Consider the following 20778-nt stretch of genomic DNA (forward strand, 5'->3'; position numbering starts at 1 on the left):
TAACTCTGGGGAAACCTGCATATAGTCCTTCCAGCACATGGTCCTCCCTTGATTATCAAGCACCTCTGAGGACACAGAATCACTACAGAGAAAATGGGGTGTGTGTGGTTTTATAGAAACAAGCCCTAAACTCAATGCAAGAAAGGTAAGCTTCATTTGTATCCCCTGGAGCAGACCCTTCAATGCCATCCCTCTAGCCTGCTTGAGGCTTCACCTGATCCTCAGCAATTAGGGCTGCTGCTGTACTCACAAGAAGGCCTCACACATTGAGCAGGTGTTGCCATGGATTTTTCCATCTAGGCCTCTGATAGGGTCATTCTCTTTGGTACAGGGTAGCCAGCCATCCCTCAAGTAGGAACGATATTCATTACATAGTTTCTGTGAAATAAAGGATCTAAGAATCAGATAAGCAAACATTGAGAACCTTCCTACATGTGACTGCTTTGAAAACTGGGAGATAATGCCTCGATATATAGAAGATATATAGAAAGAGATCCAGAAGAGATCTTCACTGAGATTCTTTGCAGAGGCCTAAGCAACACATTGTTTGGAACCCAAGATCATGACTTTTAGTCTTAGTAGAAAATCTCTCATTATTCTCTATCATTCTTAACTGTAAAAGACACAGAATAATTTGGTTTGAAAATAGTAATGAATTTCTTAATATGCAGAATAATAGTTTTTATTCCTATCAATATGTCTAGGTCTTATACCTAGAATCTACAAATATATACTTTAATTTCTTAGACCTAGAATATATAGATATATTACTTAACATGACTAAATAGGTCTTATAGATCTCAGGTATAGGACAATCCTGGATTGCCCTAATGGACTCAATGTAACCACAGGGATAATAACTAAAGCTGAAAGAATCAGACAGACTAATCTGTGAGATATGACACAGAAGCCCAGTTAAGAAGATGCAGCATTGGCCATGGGGATAAAGGAAAGGGTCCAAGGACCATAGAGCAAGTGTGGCTTCCAGAAGCTGGAAGAAACAGAGGTATGGGTTTGTCCCTAGAGACCACAGAAAGAAATGTAAATGTGACCCTGTCACACTTTTAACCTATAAAATCAAATATTAAAAAAAAACCCTGTGTTTCTTTAAGTAACCAAATTAGGGTAATTTGTCACAGTAATCATATGAAAGTAACAAAGAATTTTCTTTGGCAAATATAAAGGAGGTGAGCTATAAATTGCAATAAAATTACTTACATAATTCAAAAAATTAGAGCAATAAATGACAGAGCTATTAAGTATATTGCACACCTGAGAAAAATCTTTCGGGAACAGTTAATATTAATTCTAAGAAAGGTAATGGGACCTATTTTTGAAAGATAAAAGTGATATTTCTAAGATCAAAGTCATCAAGACAAAGTTCATGGTGTCTTGAAAAATTGATGAATTGTCCAATGTGATACATCCTATTAGGCACAAAAACTAAGCAAATATTAGGGATTCTTGTGATAAATGTTGAAGACAGGATATTTTGTGCTGGTGTACATGGATAAATTTCTTAGGAGTATAAAATAATATATGTGGGCTGGAGAGATGGCTTAGCGGTTAAGTGCTTGCCTGTGAAGCCTAAGGACCCCTGTTCGAGGCTCGGTTTCCCAGGTCCCACGTTAGCCAGATGCACAAGGGGCGCACGCATCTGGAGTTTGTTTGCAGAGGCTGGAAGCCCTGGCGCGCCCATTCCCTCTCTCCCCCTCAATCTGTCTTTCTTTCTGTGTCTGTCGCCCTCAAATAAATAAATAAATAAATTTAAAAAAATATATGTGATAATAATATATATATTATACATATATATAACTATATATATAACTATATATATAACTATATATAATATAAATATATATATTTATATATATTTTAAATGTACTCCAAAATGCTACCTTTGCAACTTTACTGAGAAGAAGATTGAGTAAGGATTTGAAACCTCACGATATGAGACCATACAATTTCTAGCCACAACATAAGTAGCCATGGTTCAATTCTTGGCATGCCAAGAAGCAACAAATTGGCCAGTATAACCAGCATAAGTCAAACAGTTTGTACAATAGTGATGTGACAGGGATCAGTCAATGTGGAACTATATAAACTACTAGAAAGATTTTGGTTCTACTCTAAGAGAATCTAAGAGCATTTGGGTGATAAAACTTACCTTATGTTTCTAAAAATTTGCTTTGTATTCAGGGTCAAAAGTTGACATTATAGAGTAACATTAAGAGTAGAGAGAGAGTGGTGCTTTGATTCAGGTGTCCCCATAAACTTGGGTGTTCTGGGCACTGGGTTCTAGCTGATGGAGGTTTGGGAATTATTGCCTCCTGGAGTCATTGTATTGTTGGGGGCAGGCTTAGGGCTGCTGTAGCCAGTTTCCCGTTGCAGTGTTTGGCAAACTCTCCTGTTGCTATTGTCTGCCTTATGTTGGACAGGGGGTGATATCCACCCTCTGCTCATGCCATTGTTTTCCCCTGCCATCGTGGAGCTTCCCTTTGAGCCTATAAACCAAAATAATCCCTTTTTACCAAAAAGTTGCACTTGGTCAGGTGATTTCTGCCAGCAATGCAAACCTGACTGCAACAGAGAGCTATAAAAATGAGATATTCCCAATAATATAAAAAGCATGGGAAGAGGACATAAAAAAGCTTGTGGCACAGCTATAGAATATCCCAAATGAAAAGAGGAGAATAGCTGTACTAAGGCAGGAAATTTCTTAAAGTTGGAGAACAAACTGCATGTTCTCAGTCTGTGCAATCATGAAGGCTGCTGGGATTGGTGTTCCCCAGGGAGTCAATCACCAAAGACAAGAGAAAACTACCTGGATTGCTTCTCTCTTCACTTTGTCCATAGTAGCTTTCTCATTTTCTTTTCGGTGATTATTTTTTTCCTCTTCTTCAAGTTTACTGCAACAGAAAAAGGCACACTCTAAATTTAGTTCTCCAGTTCTTTTGATAGCATTTCCAAAAAGAGATCTTGCCAATCAAATGTCGGGAGTCTTCATGACAAACAGACCCAGACTAGATAGTCATTGCTTCGACTAATATGCAAAGTCAGCAGCCTATTTTTCTTCCTCTCCAAAGTAATAATGACTCAAGCAAACTTAGCACTGTGATGCTTTCAGATAATCTGATTTTCCGTAGGCTAGTAACTTCAGCCTATAAGAGGTCACAATTATCTTGACTTGATTATCTGTGATACTTTTCCTACCCAAGTAACTGCTATCAATGACAAAAGCAAGTAATTATATCCTTGGATAATTGGCCCATCATAAGATAAAGAATATTTTATGACTAATGAATATTTAAATATTATTTTAATAGAGCTAATGTTCATGTGGCAATTAAAGTTTGGGTTTGCAATCATGATTGAAGTCTAGGATGATATTAAAGATAGGTTTTTGAGATTCATCATAAGCCCAATATTTTTTGTTGTTGTCATTGTTATTATAGTTATGTCTTTGTCTGTTTGAGGCAGTGGCCTTGCTATATAGCCAGACTGGCTTCAGACTCATGATCTTACTGCCTCAGCCTCCCAAGTGCTAATGTTAGAGGCATGTACCACCACACCAAACACTATTATTGCCATTTTGTACAGATATGTAGCATATCATCTGGTCATACCCACCTCATAAGCAGCTTGAACAAATGAGACAAAACCCATGGATGAATTTTAGGCCACTGTTTTTCTACTGCCTACTCTTCACCTCTCCTTCTAAGTAACTTTGTGCATACACTTAAGGATGGTTCAAGACTTGTAAAGGTTAAAAAAACAAGCCAATAAGCTGGGCATGGTAGTGCACGCCTTTAATCCTAGCACTTGGGAGGCAGAGGTAGGAGGACTGCCATGAGGACTGCCATGAGTTCAAGGCTACCCTGAGAGTACATAGTTAATTCCATTTCAGCCTGAACCAAAGTGAGACCCTATCTCAAAAAAAAACCCAAAAACCAATAAATAAGCATTTTAAACAGATATAATTTGGATATTATTTACAGCATTTATTTTAGGGTCAATTAAAGAGGGGATTAGAAGGCTTTCTTGTTTGTGCTAACCGCACAACCTTAGTTCTGAATCTTAGTAGACTGGAATCATAATAGTAATACAAAACTTGAATAGTGCTCCTGGCAAAGGAAACTTTCAGAATGCTGACTAGCTTCACACAGTGATAGTTTTGGACATTTGAGTATATGAGTAGGACTCCTAGGGTTTTACTCTTTAACAAGCCAGTTATCAGAGAATGTATTTAACTTACATGAATTATGATGACTCTAAAGCTACACTGTTCTCTAGTCAACTTCTGTTTCAAGTATTTTACCAATATTTACATACTAGCCTCATAGTTCTTAATCCAACTGCATTTGTTCAACCCATGCCTGAATATATTCAAGGAGTTAAAGGGTATCAGAGTTAGGAGAGACCAAAGAGTATGAAATCCAGATCATCCAACCTTTGCTTTCTCTTGGCTATAAATGAAGACCATCAAGTATTAGAAGCATCTACTGATAAGATGAGTATCCATTTCATATAATTAGAAGATAGAAGTATAGATGAACAGAAAATAATACCAATATGTCACTCAGTATTATGTAATATACCCCTCTGTCTTAAGGTTTTCTGTTATACAACTTAGGGCATATATTACACAGATGAAGAATCTGAGGTCCATGGATGAATAGTGACAAAGAACTCAGTATACATGGAGTAGATACTTACAACATATTTTCACACATGACACACTTGTTTGCATGTCTTTTGCCATCTAACCCAATGACAGGGTCATTCTCCCTGGTGCACATGAGCATTCCATTCCTCATTTTGTCCCGGAATTCATTACAGTCTTCCTGGAAAATGAAGACATTTTCCCATAGCAGTATTATGAGTCATATGTAATATATAGTAACATAGAAAAAGTAAAAAGAAGTACATGTAGCACCAAGTCAGTAAGCACAAGGCTTCCGTCAGAGTTCAGAGTTGCCCTGACATAACAGCAGACCTGTAAACATGAGTTATCATTGTTCTCCTAAGGGTGCTTGCAATTAAGGTACAGAATGAGACTTCAAACATTGGTAGACATCAATAGCATCATCTATGTTTGTGATTTATTGCATACTGCAGTCTTTAAAAAGCTATGGAAGATCACAAGTAAAGGACTATGAATGGGCCTAAGGGAAAAGTCTTTTTGGAAGAAATGAAGGAATGGGTGACCTGTGGTTTGCATTGAGGACCTGAGATGAAGAGGAAAAAACAAACTCAGACTAATAAATAAGAATACACATTTACAGGTAGATGAGAGAACAAGTCTGATCCCTGGACATAATAACATCTTTCTGGGAGTGAATACATATCTAGCGATGGGCAGTGTAGATGTGAACCAGGGTAATACAATAATTATGGTGAGAAGGAGCAATGGTCATATTTGAGAGAACTTGGGAAATGATCAAGTATAATACACAAAACAAAATTTCCATTCTATACTACTAAAAAGAGAACAGCTCCAGCTAAAAAAAAAAAATTCAAATTTATACACACAAATCAGTCTCAGTTCAGCTTTCAGCCTTGATCAGATAAACAGTTTTATCTTTCCTTTTTTTTTTTTTTTTTTTTTTTTTTTGCAGTGGGAGGTCAATGTAGAGAATCATAGCTTATTAAGTGCTGAATGGGAAGCTAAAATAATCCCCCTACCCAGTCTCAGTGAACACTGAAGAACATGGGATGGAAAAATTTCCAGAGCTGGAGGATAGGGAGGAGCAGTGCTGTGGAACCTGAGAATAGAAAAAATGGCACATGATGTGGCCTTTGCATTCGGGAGCGTAAAGCAGCGGAGGCTTCCTATGCAAGGCCTGCACATGATGAGGCAAGTCAACACTGTTACAGGTAAGGGAGGGCCTTGGAAGCCACTCCGTTTCCTAAGGACCTAATTAGCAGTTAAAGCTTGCTGTGGAAAGCCAGTCATTCTCTTTGGTGCACAGCCATTGGTAAACTATGAGAAGTACAATGAGACTGAGGGGATACGGGAGGCAATGTGGGATACATGTGGTCAAAATGTAATTTGTACAAAAATGTCAAAAAATAACCAAATTGAGCACATTAAGGTATACTTTTTTCTTAATTTTTTTCTTAATTTGCTAAATTAGTTTAAAAGGTAAAAAGTTTCCTTATGGCATTTATATACATCATTATTTTGCTTGGTTCTCCCTTTTACCTCTCTTCCACCTCTTTCTTTACTGTACTTTTTTACCCACAAGTATTCTTCCTTCCACTTTAATATCTCATGTATTCTATTATTTTTTTTTCCTATCATTGTCTTTAAAGCTTCATTTCTCCACTTCCATGAGCTCCTGGTCTTTATCCACAACACTCCTATTTAGATATACATAATTTTTAAATTATTTATTTATTTGAGAGAAAGAAGGAGAGAGAGACTGAGAGAGAGAGGAAGGGGACAAAGAGGGAGACAATGGGCACACCGGGGACTTCAACCACTGCAAGAAAACTCCAGGTGCATGCACTACCTTGTACATCTGGCTTATGTGGATCCTAGGGAATTGAACCTGGTCTTTTGATGTTGCGGGCAAGCACCTTAACCGCTAAGCCATCACTCCAGCCCATAGGTACTTTTTTTTTTTTTTTTTTTTTTTTTTGGTTTTTCGAGGTAGGGTCTCACTCTGGCTCAGGCTGACCTGGAATTCACTATGTAGTCTCAGGGTGGCCTCAAACTCTCGGAGATCCTCCTACCTCTGCCTCTCGAGTGCTGGGATTAAAGGCCCGTGACACCACACCCGGCAGGTACATATTTTTATAGTACTGTTGACTTTTGCCAAATAATAACTGTTTGTACAGCTTCAGAATTGAGGTCTGCTCCATGATAGTGAATTCATATCTGGTACTGAAATCCTAGTTCAAAAGCTTTAGCTGAGGAGATCATAAGAACTGGGTATAAGCTACTAATGTTCTTTGGCTAAAAGGATATATTATACATACCAAAATTCCCTGTAAATATTTATGCTTATGCCCATATATTAATACTCCTCTAGTTTTTATTTAGAGAAGCTTCTCTTTTTACATGTAAGTGGCTGCTAGTGAGACTCAAAACTCACCCAAATGATGAGAATAGTGGAGTGTTTGGCACTAAGTGTAATATCGCTTTCACACCCTACAAGGCACAGGGACCATCTTGGAAGCAGTGGCAGATAAATGTATGAGACAGCTGAGTGTAGTGGCACACACATTTAATCACAGCATTTTGGAGGCAGAGGTAAAAGTATTACAATGAGTTTGAGGCCATCCTGAGACTACACAGTGAATTCTAGGTCAGCCTGTGCTAGAGTGCGACTTTTCCTTGAACCCCCCCCCCAAAAAAAAAAAAAACGTAAAAGCCAAACAAGGGATGATTTGGAGTGCCATCTTCCAGGAGCAAAGTGGCTATTGCTTTCATGCCCTCCCAGAAACTGACATTATAGAAGACCTACATAATATGAGGGCAAAAAATGATGACATCAGGGCAGGAGAGATGGCTTAGTGGTTAAGTGCTTGCCTATGAAGCCTAAGGACCCCTATTCGAGGCTCTATTCCCCAGAACCCACGTTAGCCAGATACATAAGGGGGTGCACACATCTGGAGTTCATTTGCAGTGGCTGGAAGCCCTGGAACACCCATTTTTTCTCTGCCTCTTTCTCTCTGTCTGTCCCTCTCAAGGAAATAAATAAAAAATATACAATTTTTTTAAAAAAAAATGATGACATCAAAACAGAAGACAGCTAGTGGGAAAGTAGAGGGGATTTAGTGAGGGGGTACAGGAACAGAGGAGGTTTAGTTGGAGGAGATTATGCTCAGGTTATATTGTGCATATGTATGGAGGTTGTCAATAAAATGTTTATAAAAACATTAAAAAAGAAATAGAGTAAATAAGAAAAATCTTATATAAGGCTCTTAACATGAGATGAATCTTTGACCTGCACTAAGACAGATTTGACCTTATTATATTTAAAATTACAAATTGTATAAAAAACCATGGAAAGCAGACCAATATTAACTCAAAAGTCCAAGAAAACACTTAATAATGGCAATTGGGGGTGAGAAAGATACTATTTCCTACCTGAATAGGTAGTGACAAAGGGAAAACATAATAATACACATGAACATTTTTTTTTATAAATAAAATGGTTAGGCTTTCATATCATTTCCTTGGAGTAATAGAGGCATGAATATTTAAAAAGTAACATTAGTAAAACTTAATATTTCAGCCTGGACCATAGTGAGAACCTACCTCGAAAAACCAAAAAAAAACTTAATATTAATTATCTGAACATAACAAAAGAAATCTGATACATGTGGGAAATCATCAGTTTGTTCTCTAATTTTTAAATTAAACTTGCTTCAAAATATAAATTAATATTTAATATTTATAAAATTGGTACTCTGGAAACATCTAATCAAAAAGTATTTAGGTTAAAAGATTTCATTGTTTGTCTTTCCCCTCCCACTCAACAGGCTTCTGGTCTCTCTGTGCTGCCCAGACTGGTCTTAAACTGTTAGGCTCAAATGATCCTTCTCCTTCAATTTCCTAAGTAGTTGGTACTACAGGTATGCACCAAGATTAGAAGTTTTCTTTGTTCCTATGAGGCATGAAATTTGACCAGCAAACATTTAGCCAGTGAAGCAACTAGAATGCTCATTGTAAAGCAAAGTCATTAGGGCACAACATCAGCAGTTCTGTGAAAATTACCTTTGTAGCTGCTCTTTTAGCCCTTTTTCTTGCTTTTTCTTCTTGTTGGCTAAATGAAAAGAAAAATAGCATGAGAGGAGAAAAGGAGAAGGGAGATGAGCAGGAAGAGGAGGAGGAAAAAGAAGCCGATCTTCATAGTATAAATTAGATTCTTCATAATCACAGAATCATCATTCTATGCCTACGTCTCCTTCAGCAACCCCAAAGACCAACAGGTTCAGTGTCCCATTTTATTCAGTAATATGCTGAAATAATTTGTCTTACTTCAAGAGAATGGTTTATGAAAGAGAGCGTACCTCATTAACTGATCAAGTCCATTTAACTTCCCAGCATATGTACTCTAATAATACTTTGTATTTGTTAATTCTGGTGCTTCTGTGATCATGTGATCAAAAAAGCAATATTCTACTTTTGTGAAGCATTACAACATGGAAGTGAAGAGATAACGCACTACAATTAAATTCTGTAAGGAAAATAACCTTTCTGTTCCTTCTACCTCTTTAATTGGGAATGTAAGAATAGGTGAGGTAATAAAATTCCTTTCTTGGGGCTGGATAGATGGCTCAACAGTTAACACTAGAAAGTCTAATGACCCAGGATTATATGCCTTGTAAATCTAGATGTGCAAAGTGGCACATGTATCTGAAGTTCATTTGTAGTGGCTGGAGGCCCTGACATGCCCATTCTCTCTGTTTGCCTCTCTTATTTTTCTCTCTGTTTGAAAGTAAAGAAAATATTTTTTCAAAATTAAATGATACCTTTCTCATTGAAATGTTAGGACAATTAAATACATAATAAAGGTACATAATAAAGTGATCAGCATAAATGATAGAAAGTACTAATATCACAATTGTCATCGTTGTATTGAACATTTCTAAGTTAGCTGTCAGATGGAAAGGAAGTAACTATACTCTCTATTGTGGATACCCAGAAATGTGACTACCTTAGTGGACTGTGTCCATAGCATAATACCATATGTCACAAAAATAATTAAATCAAAATTATACAATTTGTGGAATGATTTAATGTGCTTTAGTAATAGAAATTTTGATCACTAAAGTAAAATGATTTAAAAATCTGAAAACACTATTTTCAAATGGTATGCAAGTGAAAAAAAAATAATTGTGGAAGAAAGAATGATTCCCAAGATATTTAACAGCCGCTGACCTATCCATAAAATATGGCTGTTGCAGTCAGGTTCATACTGCTGGTAAAAAATCACCCAACTAAGAGCACCTTGTGGAAAAAGAGGTTTACTTTGGCTTACAGGCTCAAGAGGAAGCCCCACAATGGCAGGGAAAACGACGACATGAACCGAGGGCGGACATCACCCCCTAGCCAACATAAGGTGGATATTAGCAACAGGAGTGTGTGCCAAACACTGGCAAGGGGAAATGGGCTATAATACTCATAATTCTGCCCCCAACAATACACTGCCTCCAGAAGGCATTAATTCTTAAATCTCTATCAGCTGGAAACCTAGCAATCAGAACACCTAAGTTTATGAGGGCACCTGAATCAAACCACTACAATGACATAGTGAAAGTCTAGTTTAAGGGATTTTGTATCTAAAAGAGTATTCTCCCAGAATATTTCAAAATTTGTTTTTTTACATTTCTTTTTATGAAAAGACATAAATGTAACAAACATAAACTGACTAAATTGTTTTAAAAGTATTTTATGGGCTGTAGACATTGTTCTGTGTTTAAGGTACTTAACTGCAAAGCCTAACAACCAGGTTTCAATTCCTCAGTACCCATATAAAGCCAGATGCACAAGGTAGCACATACATCTGGAGTTTGTTTGTAGTAGCTAGAGTCTCTAGAGTGTCCATTCTCTCTCTCTCTCACATTCTGTCTATCTGTCTCTTTCTCTCTGAAAATGAATTTTATATGTATGTGTGTATATATATATATGTATGTATGTATATGTACATGTGTATATGTATATGTATGTATGTATGTATTTTATTTTTCTAATTGGGAAATTATCAGAGGAAAGAAGAGTAGACAACCAGCTAGCAAAATTAATTTCTAGTCTCTGAAAGATGTAGAGAAAGGGGGAATAAGACAGCAAAATAAAAAAAAAAAATCAAAAATAACTCCAGTTTGAAGCCTGTTTACGTATAGACAAATATGCTTGCATATCTGTCAGAACTTGACAAAGGCTTTGTTAAGTGCCTATAGCTTGTTTACAGATGGCAGTAAAAGTAGTTTATCATTTTGTTCATATACGTGACAAACATTTCTATGATTTTCAATTTCTCTGGCACTAATTTTTTTCATTTACAATGTGTGACAACATAGAACTTCTCATCTGACTATCTGAATATCCAGAGATTCACTTGCAAAGCTCTTAGTAAGAACCAGCATTTATATTCATTCAATAAATATTGGCTATGATGACTATATTGTCATCATTTTAACTTCCCATCCAAAATAATTTTTATTTTTATTTTTTTGGTTTTTCAAGGTAGGGTCTCAGTCTGGCCCAGGCTGACCTGGAATTAACTTTGTAGTCTTAGGATGGCCTTTAACTCTCGGTGATAACTCCTACCTCTGCCTCCCAAGTGCTGGGATTTAAGGTGTGCACCACCATGCCCAGCCCAAAAGAATTTTAGTGCTCTGTAGCTGAGTCATATAGCTGTCAGAAAAGATTAAATAATTAAAATATTTCAGAGACTCTTGTTGAACAGAAAATTTGAGTATCCCTTTGGTTCAAAATTTAGAAGTCAGGGAAATTGTAGACTCTTGTTGTTGGATAACCAGTGTCGCTTTGTCTACCTATTGTGAAGCCAAACATACTGTGGTGGCCACTCACCTCAGCCAATGCATGAGAGCCACAAAATTTGAATCTCTTTCTGTCATAAATTTATTCTTCATTCTGAGCATAAATCTGCCTCTTTATCCCTTTCATTGATTTTAGTTCTATTCCTTTACTTCATATATAATGAGTGGGAAGACAAGTAAAATAGTAAAACCATAAACTCATAGAAGTCTTCACATAATACTACTGTATTACTATTTTTAATTTAGCTGACATTTTTTTAGAAAACTAAAAGCAATGACTAGGATTATCATAGAGCATTCTTTCCTTTAGATGAAAGATTCTAGGTCACTTCTAAAATGACCCAGAAGTTATTTGGTATCTCTCTTTTAAAATCATTTTAATTGATAATAATTGTATAATCATATGTATACATAGGAAACAATGTGATGTGTTCAGGTATATTGGAAATGATTAACTAGGCTTATGAATATACCTCATATATTTCAGGACTGTAATGCCCCCCACATCTGCCTGTGTACCCAGATGTTATCCATTCTCAAAAGACATGGTTTAAATATCTTTCTCCAAAGGGCAGTTTTTTTATTATTTTATTTCCCTGTTATACTGGACCTCTCAAGATTTAATATAAAAGTTAGACAGAAATGATATCCCAGCCCGGCTGTTTTTTCCAGTTTGGCTACACTCACAAGAAAGCTGCACACATGTAACAGACATTTCTGGGATATTTCCCATCTGGACCATAGATGGGATCATTCTCTCTTGTGCAAGGAAGTTTTCCATTCTTCATGTACGGCCTGTATTCACGGCAAATCTCCTGCCAGGAGAGAGAAAATACATTGAACCTTTATGTTATTTGTAAACATAGCTAAGGTTTAAGCATCTATATCAGTAGTAATTAATGTTTTATACTTTTGAGCCTGGAAGATTTTGTTTCTATTAAATGAAAATTCTCAACAACAAATGTCATTTGCTATGAAATGAGGATAAAAATGACATAGTAGGATGCCACACTATAATAGAAGAGGTGGACAAGCAAACTCTACTATAATTTAAACAATATAAAAGTAAATGCCAATATATAAGTATATGAATATGTCATAAATGGGACTGGAGAGACTGCTTAGTGGATAGTGTCCACCACCCAAGTGGGGTGCTTGATTTAAACCCCAGTCCCCACATACAAATCCAGAAGCCACAGTGGCATTGCAGGTAAAGTAGTAGAGACAAAAGAATTTCCTCAAAGTTAATGGCAAGTGAAGCAAAACCAAAGAAAAGTAGAGTGAAAATAAACTCTGCCTCAAACAAAAACTGACACCTCCCAAAGTGGTTCTCTGACCTGTGAGCACACACCTTGGTTTACATGTACCCACATTCTCATATACAAGGACATGCACAGAACACACACATGAACATGCATGCACACATTTAAAATATAAGTATAATACATTATAGAATATATGACAACTGAAAGTTCATAAAATCTATTTGGAAACCAGAGAAAAAAATATCAAGGATAAATTAAGTGATAATATTAAGGAGTTTATGGATGAAAAAATGGGCTTGGGGTAATGTACAACAGCTTATGAAAATAAAATATAATAAAGGACACAGGAAGAAACCCTCATAGCATATACCAGAATAGGAATTGCTAAATGGAGATAATGAGGCTAATTAGAAAAGATTGAAGACTTAAACACTTCCTGAGTTTTATAAGCTTTCCATGGGTTTTACCAGAACAGTATTATCACCTAACTTACATTTGCAAGAGTAAATATGTCAGTGGTCAGACAAAGGAAAGATTCCAAGGGGAAATATAGGAAGCATTCACAACAGAACAATACAAATGAGAAGTCATGCAAGACTTTGGAATAGTTCAGGGTTAAATATATTTTTCTTTTTTGTGAGAGGTTTTTAAAAACCTCTCCTCAGATGTGAAATTTTAGAAAGCATATATGTAAGGTTTCCCCAGCAAGCTGTGACTCTAGAACTAGGACTCATTTTTTTCCCCAGAGGTCAATAAGTTATTTTACTTTTGACAAGGCTAATCTTTGAAACTTTAAGAGTCTATCAGCATTATATATCATTCATCTCAGTGTCATTCTAGTCGAATGGGCTAAGATTTTCTTCAAGACTTTTTCAGACATGTTCAGTTGTGGTCAGATTTTCTGAATGGGTCCCACTCACTTCATATGAAAGTGACTTTTGAAACCGTTTGTTTCTTGCTTGGACTTCAGCCTTCTTTTCTTCTGCTTGTTTTTGGCTGAAGGAAAAAGAAAAGGGATCTTCTCTAAGTGCACACATTCACTGATTTCTGTACATGCCTACATACTGAATCTCTTCTGGTTCCTTAGGGATCAATGCCTTTTCCCTTTCTCATTCAAAATGTATAACCATGTCTGTTTTTCACTATGGGAAGCAGCAAATCCACATTAACTATGGCATGATGCCATGACTCCTACAAAGTGTCTGCTTCTTATCAAAAGTAAGGTGGCAATAGTGGGTATGGAAAGCTTGCTTTGTATAAATCATCCTTCTTATATGCTGTGAGAAAATCATCAATGACCACAATGAAAGGATCAAAGCTAGACTCATAGCCACCTAGCACCTGAAGGCTGAAAGCAGCCTTAACAAGGCACATTGACTCATCTTTATCTCACACAAAATGAGACACAGAATGGTCTTGGTTCTATTCTCAACCAAACCCTTTTCCTTCAAGTTCATGCTCTACCTTCTATTTTTGCACCTTTTCCAAAAGCTATTAGCACTAGCCTACTAAGAATGCCACAATGTATAAAGCAACATTGAAAGTAATTTTAAAGAGGGTTAGGATTGTTCTGTGGGCAACTTGAATGAGTTAAATTATGTGTTAATGTTGGACCATAACCCTAAAGAAGATGAGATGTCTATAGAATGTTCAAGAAAGTTAACATGTGAATCTTCATCAGTGAAAGGTCAACCAGTACCTATACAAATTCATGATTGCTATGAGATTCCTGTGCTGAGAAAGGAGAATCACAAAGAGTAAGTCATCTTATACTATCAACACAAAGCACTTCCTCCCATTTCTCTGTCATAAAAATTCTGCACGCAACACACTTAATTGCCTTTCTTATTTTAAGTGAATTTCCCCATCTGTAAAATAATGTGGTTCTATTAGAACTATAAAGTCTCCTCTTTTATTAATGTCCTGACACTCTATACTTACAAGAATGCTTGGCACATGGAACACATGTTAATATGCAATTTCCCATCTAGACCATGAATAGGGTCAATTTCTCTGGAGCAGATAAGTATTCCATTCTTCATATGCTTTCGATATTCACTACAGAGTTTCTGAATAATGGAAATAAGACAGTTTAAGCATAAGTCTGTATTTGTTAATTTTGTAAATTGGTAAATTTTGAATGTTGCTTATCAAAGATTGGACAAGAGGAGTTATGAATAAAAAAGCAATGCTTTTTAGATTTAAGACCATTCAAAAATTGTGACATTTCTTTCATTAAAATAACCATATAGTTTTATATAAGTGTGAATGTAATTCAGGGCCTTTATTATCCAAGTGGAAAGAATAAGTAATTGCAGTGTAACAAGCCAAGGGGTATAATTACATGTGAATTGAGCATGTGTTAATACAAAGGCACAAATGACTCATAAAAGTTCCAAGAACTTATTATTGAGTTCTTTCCTAAGGATGTTTTCAAGAATATCATATGGCAAAAGTCCTCCAAGAAAAATTATGACATGAAAGGTCACACGTGCTGTAAATAGCTTAACCTCATAGTCATATGACATTTCCATGAGTCTAGTGACTAAAGAGTTGGTTGTTAATGAGAGGAAAGTTTTCAAGTGATCAAAAAGGAAATCCTGAACACTGTTCAAAACATGTGCAAAAACCAAACTTTGAAATGAATCTGCATTTTATTAATATGAAATAGGACCATAATAAATATGTATAATAAAGAACAACAAAATGAAATATTCCTTTTAGAAACACTTGTAAGCCACATATATAGAAGAGTTGAGCAAATTGAGATTAAAGTTAGAGAAGCTAATCAGATTACATAAAGGAAAATAAGAAAGGAAGGAAAGAAAGAGGGAAGGGAGGAAAAGGAGAAAAGGAAGGGTTAGAAATGAAAGCATAAGCACTAGTTGAAGCACATGTGAATATTAAAATTTAAAGGATTTGGTAAGAAGATTAGGAGGAAGAAAGGTAGAAAAAAAGCACAGGTAGTAATACAGGCAGATATCTTAATGGAGTGGGCATTATAGAAGGTTGGATAACTCTAAGAAATAAGTTAAACAGGAAGGATTTCTATATCTGAGAATGTGGAATTATTTTATAATGAGACTTGAGTATTTTATTCCAAATAGAACTATAAATTACAGGACTGGAGAAGATGGCTTAGCCATCAAGGCTTTTGCCTGCAAAGCCAAAGGACCTAGGTTCAATTCCCCAAGACCCACATAAGCCAGATACACAAGGAGGCATATGCATCTGGAGTTTGCTTGCAGTGGCTGAAGGCCCTGGCATGCCCATTCTCTCTCTCTCTCACCTTCTCTCTACCTCTTCCTCTATTTCTCTCAAATGAACAAATTAATTAACTAATTAATTAATCAAAAGTATATTTTAAAACTATACATTTCAATGTCACAATTTCATTTCAAGTGCAAAACAGTCACTGCCAGTTAATCTCCACAAAACCTACTTGTAGTAAGGTCAATATTAATCAATATTGGAAATACATACTAGAGAAATGTGTCCACACACAAAAGCAATATCTACATTGATAACCCTCACCTCAGTTTGTTTTTCATCTTTTGCTTTATTTCTAGCATTTCTCCGGTTTTGCGTTGTTTTGCTTTTTTCTTCCAAAAAACGTTTCATGCTGGAGAAATAAAATAAAAAGAATAAATATGTTTCAAATCTTCATGTTGTAAAACATTGAAAACGTTAGATGGAAAGCCATCTAAGTTTTTGGATTCTGATACAAACACATTTAAGTAACATTAAATTGCCAACGCCCTTTCCATTGTATGTGAGTATGTGCATGTATCTGAAAGCAGTTTCTACCACTATAACAGTATTTTTTCTTACCTCTCATTCTTTTGAATCTTCATAGCTTGAATTCTACCTTTTTTGTAAAAATAATACACCCTAAAACCAAATTAAAAATGAGCTCTATACCTATCTATGTTTTCATCCCTAAATATCTTCTCTTATTGAATGGTTTTCATTCTGCCTTGCAACGCATCAATATGTGTTTGTAATGCCCTTGGCTAACTTATGCTATTAACATTGTGCTTCTGAATGGGATAGTGGGGTGTCTTCATTTATGTATGAATTCTTTTTCAATATTTTATTTTGAGAGAGAGAATGAGCACAACTAGGGCCTCCTGCCACTACAAACAAACACTAAGACATATGTGTCATTTGTACATCTGGGTTAACATGGGTACTGGAGGATCAACCCCAGGAAGTCATGTTTTACAAGCAAGTGCTTGCTTTAGCAGCTGAGCCACCTCTCCCACCCTCATGTAAGCATTCTTATGGTAACATGGGTGTCTTGTAGTCAGCATTGGAATGACAGCACTTCATGTTTAATTCCTTGTCCTCTTAGAGTATATAGCCTAGCAGTGAAGAGTAGTAGAAAACAAATAATCACAGAAATGATGAAATAATCACCAACTGTGATGGTTGTTATGAAAGGCACATAACCAGGGATTGTGGGGATTGACTTTTCAATTAGGATTTAGGGGTCTTACTTAAAGAGGACAATCCTCACAGGAACAGGCATTTACTTGCCAAATTGAGAGGAATTGGCAATAGGACAACACTTAGAAAAGAGTTTTTGGAAATATGTAGGGTATGGTGGCTCACATCTGTAATACAAGCACTTAGGAAGTGAAGGCAGGAGAATTGCCACAAGTTTAAGACCAGCTTAGGTTATATAGTAAATTCAAACCTAATCTGCGTTACACAGGGGAAGCTTGTGTAAAAAAAAAAAAAAAAAAAAAGTAAAGAAGATAGGAAGAAAGGGAAAAGAAGAGAAAAAGACAACGGAGTTTATGAAATTGAGGTGCCTGATAAAAAGCGTAGTTAGACGTGTCTGAGACAACTTCATAACTGCATGATTTGTATGTTTTGGGATTTTCCCTTTACCAAAAATTACATAACCAAATGAAAACATGAGTGAAATTCAGTTAGCAAGAGCATATGAAGTTTTGAGAATGTCCCATCAGCTCTGTCACAATAAGATAATAGTTCAAGATAAAGAAAATATTAGTATCTGCTTTACCCCAGTCTGTGTTTTGGCTCCCTCATAAGGCCGCTTATAAAAGTCAGAGTGTTCAAAATAATTGAGAATTTTATAAGTAGGTTTGCCCTGTAACCTGAAATGGAACTTGTTTGTACTCAGAAATAAACCATATCATTAATGTGTATTTACTGAATGGAATTGAAATTTGAGGAGAATAACACCATTCAAATAATTCTCAACAGCACAGACTTCACTGTCTGCTACTTTTAGTCCCCCTCCCACCAGTCTCTACGGCTGCTACTTTGATGTCTCAGAAAAAGCTGCTATATATACTCACAATATCTCAGCACACAGGGAACATTTGTTGTAATGAATCCTGCCATCAGGACCATAGATTGGGGCTCTTTTCCTGGTACAAAAAAGTCTTCCACTCTTCACTTGGTTTTCAAATTCCTTGCACAGTTCCTTAAAAAGACAATTCATTATAATTTGCCAGGTTTCTAGTGTTTAATCTTGAAACTGTATAATCATAAAATGACATGTTTGGAAGTCCTGGAAAACATGAACCCTGAATTAATGATTGTTGTAAATAAATTGTAATTATTTTGTCAAATAACACTTCTATTTTTACATGATATAGTTATCAAAATGTAAAAAGTAACTGAGCAAATATTCCTAAAAAGAAAGTATAGTTTTTCAGCTAGAGATGGCTTAGCAGTTAAGGCACTTGCCTGAAAAGCCTAAGGATTCATATTTTACTCTCCAGATCCCATGTAAGCAAGATGCACAGTGATGCAACATGCAAGGTTGCACATGCACACAAAGGGGTACATGCATCTGGGGTTCAACTGCAGTGGCTGGAGGTCATGGCATGCCAATTCCCTCCCTCTCTCTCTCTCTCTCGCTCTCTCTCTATCACATAAAAAGGCAGTCTGCTCTTCTCTCTCTCTCTATCTCTCTTTGCTTACAAATAAATAAACTTAATAAAAAGGGCTGGAGAGATGGCTTAGTGGTTAAGGCGCTTGCCTGCCAAAGGACCCAGGTTCTATTCTCCAATACCCATGTAAGCCAGATGCATAAGGGGGCGCATGCATCTGGAGTTTGTATGCAGTGGCTAGAGGCCCTGAAGAGCCCATTCTCTCTTTGTCTGTCTCTTCTATCTCTCTCTATCTGCTTGCAAATAAATAAGTTTTTTTTTTTTAAATGGCAGTCTGTTAGGCTTGCCTCAATAAATAAATAAATAAATATAGTTCTTGTTAGGTTTCAAATTCATGGGTGAACAAAAAATATTTTTCATGAAGTTCCAATGAAATACAAATACTGAATTCATATATTCAATGTTTTAAAGTTATTTGACCTGGGTCAAATCAAGAGCACTTAACTTTCTCTTCAATGAGACAGTGCAAGATGGTATCTCCCAACAGTATGCAGTCCACTTATTTGGCTTGTGTTTGCTTCTGATATTGGTGTGAACCCCAGAGAAAATGAATCTATCTCTCTTTTCCCTGACATTAGAAAAGAATACTACCAAGATGCATGCATATTTAGAAATCTAAAAAAGGTTAGTTTCCAAATGAAGCAGAGGTATGGTACAGATTTCTTGACAATTTGGTTTAAGACTTTCAAAATCTACTACTTGGTGAAAGATAAACTGTAGGGGGAAAATGCCCTAAATCGCTTGAGCTTTTGAAATTTCTAGCTTAGTAAACAAAGGGTTTACAGCTAACTACGTGGCCCTCACATTTCCATTTTGATCAGGATAACGTGAGCGTGAGGAGGAGGCCAGGAGGTATGACAGCTGGCAGACCACAGCAAAGACCTCATTGTTACTGTCCCCATAGGGAGGTGCATGGAACAGGTGTTTTGAAGGACTTTTCCTAGAAAAGTTTTTTCTGATTTTTCTTTGCAGTTCAAATTTCCATATAGTACTTTTTATAAAATTCTTTGTTTCCAACTAAGAATGTGCTTATTTTGGAGACATAAATGGTATGCCCTAAATTCCTTAGTGGTAAAATCTATGAATAAGTTGTAAAATACAGTCACCTGATAATCATAACATGGCCATAAATTAATGCCCAGTGACTCTCATAAGGGAAACAATGATGATTTCAGTTTATAACTCGTGACTCATCCCAGAAGACTCTGAAGAAGCACTTTTGAGAGCAATCCACTGACAGGTTAATTACAGGACATGTATTGAGCCATCACTGAAAAGTAGTCCTGTCTCAGTGATGCCTAATGACTCTGGCTACAGAGAGGAAGATGCCAGAATGACCCAGCCTGATGGAAAACAAGGATCAACAACTCTTTGCTTACAGATTAATAGATGCCAAAGCAAGATTTTAGGCTGAAAGTTAACAACCTCACAAAAGAATTGCTTTTAATCCTTGGCCAGTGTCAAACAAGCCATAGAAAGTTGTGAATATTTTGTGGCCTTTTTTTTTTTTTTCTAAATGAAAGCTTCATTGGTCGGGTGTGGTGGCCCATGCCTTTAAGACCAACAGTCAGGAGACCAAAATAGTAGTCTCTCTGTGAGTTTGAGGCCACCCTGAGACTACATATGAATTCCAGGTCAGCCTGGGCTAGAGTGAGACCCTGACATGAAAAGCCGAAAAAAAAAAAAAAGTTCTGATTACTCATTTTAAGTTGACAATTTTCCTTCATATAATAGCACTGTGAAAAGGAAGATTAGCTCCCGCTGACCAAAACTAGACCTGTTTCTTCCTGAGAAAAGCTCATCCCTCTAACCCACAAAATACTGTTTCTGTGTTAATACAAAGGAGTGATGGAGGTGAAATCACAGTCCATCAGGAAAGCAGGACCAAGCTTATTTATCCAACCTCCTTATTTTGCTGCCAAGAAAATAGAAGGCTAAGAGAAAAGATGGTTTTCTGTCTCAGACACCCAGAACATGATGGGATGAGTCCTGACTATGTGACAAAAAGAGCAATATCATTGCTATTCCTTCCATTGAATTAATTCGTTGATGTAATAGCCCAAGTG

The 20778-nt window shown here is 36.4% G+C and overlaps 1 protein-coding gene across 1 annotated transcript in view; it reads right to left on the reverse strand.

The window, feature by feature from the left end:
• Window positions 1–20778, reverse strand: part of Spink5 (serine peptidase inhibitor Kazal type 5) — a 70384-nt gene that overhangs the window by 23552 nt on the left and 26054 nt on the right. Inside the window, exons 9-17 of the mRNA XM_045132890.1 lie at window positions 18113–18240; window positions 16311–16404; window positions 14724–14851; window positions 13703–13778; window positions 12205–12332; window positions 8729–8777; window positions 4717–4844; window positions 2825–2909; window positions 251–378 (exon numbers count right to left, since the gene is read on the reverse strand). Of these exons, the coding sequence (XP_044988825.1) occupies window positions 251–378; window positions 2825–2909; window positions 4717–4844; window positions 8729–8777; window positions 12205–12332; window positions 13703–13778; window positions 14724–14851; window positions 16311–16404; window positions 18113–18240 (944 nt within the window). The remainder of the gene's footprint in view (window positions 1–250; window positions 379–2824; window positions 2910–4716; window positions 4845–8728; window positions 8778–12204; window positions 12333–13702; window positions 13779–14723; window positions 14852–16310; window positions 16405–18112; window positions 18241–20778) is intronic.

Source organism: Jaculus jaculus, chromosome 13 (genome assembly GCF_020740685.1).
Source record: "Jaculus jaculus isolate mJacJac1 chromosome 13, mJacJac1.mat.Y.cur, whole genome shotgun sequence".
In the NCBI taxonomy this organism is placed as follows: Eukaryota; Metazoa; Chordata; class Mammalia; order Rodentia; family Dipodidae; genus Jaculus; species Jaculus jaculus.